At 38.4% G+C, this 6,392-nt stretch overlaps 1 protein-coding gene across 1 annotated transcript; it reads right to left on the reverse strand.

Moving 5' to 3' along the window:
• Window positions 1-425: 425 nt before the first annotated feature.
• On the reverse strand, window positions 426-1,397 carry LOC133789429 (uncharacterized). Its single transcript, XM_062227272.1, has 2 exons — window positions 838-1,397; window positions 426-730 (listed from the first exon to the last, which is right to left on the reverse strand). The coding sequence occupies exons 1-2, from the start codon at window positions 1,334-1,336 to the stop codon at window positions 702-704; spliced, it is 528 nt and encodes a 175-aa protein (XP_062083256.1). The 5' UTR covers window positions 1,337-1,397; the 3' UTR covers window positions 426-701.
• Between the last annotated feature and the right edge of the window lie 4,995 nt (window positions 1,398-6,392).

Here is a 6,392-nt window from a genome sequence, read left to right on the forward strand (position 1 = left end):
TCGTCTTGAAAATCTTAAAAGCATCCAAAGATTCAGATTTTTCACGAATGAGCTCAACATGACCATACCGGGAAAAATCATCAATGAAGGTGATAAAGTATCTATAACCACCCATAGCAGGTGGAACAAAAGGCCCACAAATATCAGTATGAATAGTGTCCAATACATCTGTGCACCTGTCTGACTTGCTCTTTCTAACCTTGGCAGTCAACTTTCCTTTTATACAATCAACACAGGCAGTGAAATCAGAGAAATCAAGATCCTGAAGTACACCATCCTTCACCAATCTCTCCATTCTATCTCTAGAAATATGGCCTAAACGTTTATGCCAAAGCATAGAAGATTTCAAATCCGATCTTGCACGTTTTGACCCAACAATAGCATTAAGAGAAGAAGAACAAGAAGAAGTAGAAGTAACGGGAACAACATCATGTAAATCAAGCTTATATAAGTTTCCACATAAAGTTCCATTTCCAACCAACATAGAGTCACAATACAAAGTCAGTTTTCCAGATCCAAAATGAAGACTATAACCTAGTCTATCCAAAATAGATACAGAAATCAAATTCCTCCTAATAGAGGGTAAATAAGCAACATCATGCAACTCCAAAAAATGCCCAGTATTTAGCTGCAGTCTGACAGTCCCAAAAAATTCAACTCTGACTTTAGTATCGTCTCCCATGTATACATGCTCCTCCAACCTACTCGGTCTTCTTCGGTTTGTCACTGCCTGCAAGGAATTAGTAACATGAATTGTAGCTCCAGTATCTAACCACCAAGTGTTTGAGGGCACATCAATAATATTGGAATCTAAACAAACCATCACAAGACAATTACCTTTCTTCTCTAAGTGAGCTTTGAGCTTTCGACAATCAGCTTTCTTATGCCCAAAGCATTGACAAAAGTTGCACTTCCCTTTGAAAAACTCATTCTTATGACCAGTTGAAGATGAGCTAGCTTGCCCATTTCCCTTAGGATGGTTGGCTTTCTTCTTAGGATGCTTTTGGTCACTAGAGTTGTTGGAAGTGAACTTTCTCTTGTGAGGATTGTTTGGGTTCGTCACCATGGAGATACTTCTTGCCCTACCTTTTCTCATGTCCTCCTCTTCCTTGGCAAGAATAGCAGACATCTCCCCAACAGTCCATTGCTCCTTCTGAGCATTGTAGCTTGATCTGATTGAATCAAACTGAGATGGAATATTCTCCATCACTAACCACACCATGTAATCCTCACCAAGGTCCATATCCATGGCCTTAAGTTTATGATAGTGGCCCATGAGCTTGTCAATGTGAGCCCTGATGTCACCCGAACCATCGTAAACAGTGTGATGCAGCATGTTCAAGTGTTCATTCTTCTCATTCTTTGAGAATTTCTTATACTTTTCCTTAATGGCAGCAAGAAAATCCTTTGCATTCTCAGACTTGGGAATACTATCACGAATGGATTCGTCCATGTGATATCTCATGAGCATCAAGCAACAACGATTGGAGTGTTCCCAGTTCTCGTAAGATTTCTTATCCTTCTCAGTAGCATCATCAGCAGGCTTAGATGGTGCATCAATTCTCAAGGCCAAGTCCACTTTCATGAAGGTCAAGTTCATCGTGATATTTTCAATCCACTGCTTGTGGTTGGTTGCATTCAGCGTCAAGACGGCAGGAGATCTAGGAATGCTTACAGCTGAATGAGAAACAAGAGCAATAACTATTAAATACATGTTATGATAAACCATGTCATTTGTGCTCTTTTCTCATCAATATATGATCGCAAAATAACAAATGATCATTATGTATGCTAGAGTTCTTAGACAAACACACAAAATAGAACTCATACACGGACAATCTATTAAACATTATAATCAAATACATTAATTTACTATCGAAATGATAGATAAATTGTGATTCATAATATTTAATAAATTTTCTTCACCATATTAAGCATCCTTAGCAAGCAATTATTATCGATAGGATAAGTAATTACTTGTATGGATCTTAATGCAAATTTGGAGGATGATACAAAATTTAAATAAATTAATATTTAAATGTTCCTCATTACCAAACAATTCACATGCTTATTCTTATGACAGGCAAGAAAATAAACAATAATTGTTGACAATATATAATAAGATTTATGCCACAAAAGATTAAATACAAATACAATTATGAATAGAATTCATGGGTTAATCTTGTGCATAAACATATATAAAATAGGGTGTAAGAATAGGAGTGAAATGGTAAAAATTTGGCCAAAAAAGGACACCTCACGCGCCCCAAAATTTTTTATTTATTTTTTATTTTTAAATTTTTTTTTTCAAAAAACGACATGTAGTTTAACAAAAACGACATGTAGTTTACCAAAAACGACTTGTAGTTTACCAAAAACGACTTGTCGTTTGTCACTATAAGAATCGACCTTCACACCTCAAAACGACGTGTCGTTTTTAATAAAAAATTCGACCCCTCAGACGTCAAACGACGTGTCGTTTCCGTACGAACGACATGTCGTTTTTGCCTGACAGAGGCAAAACGACATGTCGTTTTTATCGTCCCTGTCACCCAGTTTTGACCCGTGGGTCTGCATCTCGGGTCTACGCGACCCGGTTCGTGACCCGGTCGTATAGACCATCTCCGGCCACCAAATCCGACTCTTTTTTAGGGGTTTTGCTCCACATCTCATCCTCTATCAATTTCCGGCCTCCATTTGGGTTAAAAAACTCTCAAAATCAACAATTATATATACTTTTATCTATGAAAATTTTTGGAAAAAATTGGTATCCATGGCCGAAAACACTCAAAAAATTTCCCCAAAATTTTGTAAAAAAAAAATTGTCTGAACCCATTGATGATTAATATACTAATTTTCTTCATAGCCTAATTCAAAATTTCATTGTAAAAAAAAACTGACAAAAAATTGGGGTATTTGACAATAAGCTCTAAAATCAAAAGACCTGGCTCTTGATACCAATTGTTAAATATAAATTATATTATGAGCATAAATTCATAAATCAGATTCAAATCAACATAGCATGCTCATACAATAATCCAGGAATACTTTTTATTTAGAGCATTGAATTGAATATATAGAGATGAAACATACCTGACATTGAGTCTCCAATGTTCATCCTTGAATCTCTCACGATCTACACAAGACAATATTAAAAAAACAATACAAGAGAGATCTTATGGAGAGCAACCCTTACAAAACCATATGCCATGGTGTTTTTCCCAACAACATATATGTTCAATATATATGTATCATATGCCTTCTTACCCTAAGGGGTATATTGGGCCTATTGGACTTATATTATCAGATATGGTGGACTATGATTTAATGGGCCAACCTATAGTCTTTAGGGTGCTACCATATGCCTCAATTGCAATTAGATTAATATTAACCATCCCATTATGGTCTTTAACTATTCGTAGGCACTCTAGAAAATGATTGTGATAATAGAATTATGTTTGTAATTATATTAGTCCATATAAAATTCTAACACGTGCCACACTCAAATGTATTTTCCAATTGCCGAAACATAGCCTCCAAGCTCTTTCACCCTACTCACTATATGTCAGAGGAATCCCTTCAATGTAATATTCTCTCTGATTTGTGTAATACACGGTACAAGCTTTATACCCAAAAGGAGGAAAAAGCAATATATTGACAGTTGTCCAATACACATCGAGTAAAGCCACAAAATAAGGAAAAGTAATAGTATATTTAATTATTGTTTAACATTTCCCCTCAAACTCCGTGGGCAAGGAAGAACGGTGAGTTTGGTGCGGAGCTCTTGAAAGCGAGAGGCAACCAGCGGCTTAGTGAGGCAGTCAGCAACTTGATCTGCTGAAGGAGTATATGAGAGAGACAAGGTATGACGATTGACATGTTCACGAAAAAAATGATAATCGATCTCAACATGTTTAGTGCGAGCATGAAGAATCGGGTTGGAAGCAAGATGAAGAGTGCTTATATTATCACAGTGCATATTGGGGGCTGCTTGGAAGCGAAAACCAAGTACCCTAATAAGAGACACAAGCCAAGAGATTTCAGAAGCTCCGTTAGCAAGAGCGCGATACTCAGATTCGGTACTAGAGCGAGAGACAACTTTTTGCTTGGAGGAAGACCACAAAATGAGGTTGAGACCAAGGAAAATACAATAAACTCTAGTACTTCGATGATCATCCAGACACGAAGCCCAATCAGCATCAGTAAAGTAATGTAATTGAAAAGAGTTGTACGGTTGAATAAAGAGACCAAGATTAGCAGTACCTAAAAGATAGCGTAAGACATGCTTAGCTGCCTGAAGATGAACGGAAGTGGGAGCATGCATAAACTGACACAACTTGTTGACAGAAAATGAGATGTCAGGCTGAGTGAAGGTGCAATACTGAAAGGCACCCACCAAACATCGATACTTCGTAGCATCAGATAAAAGATCTCCATCATAAAGATAAAGTGGAACAAGAGCAAGGGGCGTAGTGACCATTTTGGAGTCTAAGAGACCAATATTAGTGAGTAAATCGCGAATATAGTTCGTTTGAGAAAGATGAAGATCGGAGGGAGTACGAAGTACCTAAGTGCCATGGAAAAAGTAATGGGGGCACAAATATTTGACCGCAAATTTAGTGTTTAAGTGTCGAAGAAGAGCAGCAATAGTAGTAGCACAAGAGCCTATAACAATGATCTCGTCAACATAAACAAACAAGATAATCAAGGTTGTGGTAGACCAATAAGTGAACATGGAACAATCAGCTTCCGAAGCGACAAAATCTCAGTCAAGAAGAGCATGGATAAGCTTAAGAAACCAAGAACGAGGTGATTGTTTGAGGCCATAAGGAGACTTCGAGAGCTTACAAATATGATGTGGGGAGGAAGGATCAACAAAACCTTGGGGTTGTGACATATAAACAGTTTCGGTCAAGTCACCATGGAGAAAGACATTTTGAATGTCTAGCTGAGTGATAGGTCAAGTAGAAGAGATAGCAAGAGCTAAGACCAGCCGATTGGTGTTGGGCTTAATAACCGAGTTGAATGTCTCATGGAAATTAAGACTAGGGGTTTAATGATACCCTTTAGCAATGAGATGGGCTTTGTATCTATCCATTGAGCCATTTGCATTAAGCTTAATGCGAAAAACCCATTTGCAGCCAATGATTTGTGCTTGAGGAGGTGGAGGGACAAGATTCCAAGTGTGTTGAGATTGAAGGGCATCAAATTCCTTTTGCATGGCCGCTTTCCATTCCACACAAAAACTAGCCTCCTTAAAAGAGGAGGGTTCCACCGGAGTACCAGTAGTAACATATAATAGAACAGTCGCGGCTTGTGTATACCAGCTTTAGCACGAGTAACCATGGGGTGCAAGTTCAAAGGGGCAATGTTAGAGAAATGGAATTAGAATGTTAATTGCAGCATATGAGCTGGCAGAGTCAGTGTACGGAAGAATGAGAGAATCCCAAGAAAGACAGTATTGAATCATACCGTTGTAACCAAATTCTATTATGCATTACTTTCTATGCATTTACTTTATACGAGTCAACATTGTTTTGGCTATTGTAATCCCTCCATTTGTTATTTAATGAAATGAACAGCTCATCAGCATTGTGAGATGAGTTTTCCATTTTTGTCTAAATTCCTAAATCGTCTCTTGGTATCAGAGCCAGGTTCCTACCGCCGCCGATGTCGACCGAACAAAGTCGAGCCACTCAAACATCACCAAAAAAACCTGGTGCAGGAAACTCACAAGGAAGCTCCATGGTACAGTCGAGTTCATCAATGGCTGCTACCCCAATCACGTTGGCAACTCCTTTCAGCAATACTTTGAGTCAGCCATTCTCAACCAAGCTCGACAGAAACAATTTTCCTTTGTGGAAAACCATGGTTATCACAATAATCAGGGGCCATAGATTGGAAGGTTACCTCAATGGTCAAAGACCATGTCCACCTGAATTTATTTCAGTGGAGAAGACAGATGAAAACGAAGATGTTGTTACTAAGCTACAAATGAATCCAGAATACGAAGCTTGGATTGTTCATGACCAGCTATTAATGGACTGGCTATATGGTTCAATGTCAGAAAACATTGCCTCAGAGGTAATGGGATGCAGATCTGCATCAGCTCTTTGGACAACTTTGGAGGAGTTGTATGGAGCACACTCGAATGCCAACATGGATGATCTCCGCACCAAACTTCAAATGGTTCGCAAAGGAGCTCAATCCATGATAGAGTATCTCAAGATGAAGAGAATATGGGCATAATTTTTGGCTTTGGCTGGAGATCCCTATCCAGAGAGACACCTTATAGCCAATGTTTTGTCTGGTTTAGACATGGAATATCTCTCAATCGTTCTTCTGCTTTAGCAGAGAACAGATCTTTCATGGAAAGAACTACAAGGGTCTCT

Source organism: Humulus lupulus, chromosome 7 (genome assembly GCF_963169125.1).
Source record: "Humulus lupulus chromosome 7, drHumLupu1.1, whole genome shotgun sequence".
NCBI lineage: Eukaryota > Viridiplantae > Streptophyta > Magnoliopsida > Rosales > Cannabaceae > Humulus > Humulus lupulus.

What these genes read in the sequence shown, in the direction of transcription:
- LOC133789429 (XM_062227272.1), bottom strand. Translation starts at nt 1,336, where the DNA reads ATGCTGCATCACACTGTTTACGATGGTTCGGGTGACATCAGGGCTCAC. An exon ending in AGCTCACTTAGAGAAGAAAG is followed by an intron (nt 731 to 837) that starts GTAATTGTCTTG and finishes AATTCCTTGCAG; the next exon opens with GCAGTGACAAACCGAAGAAG.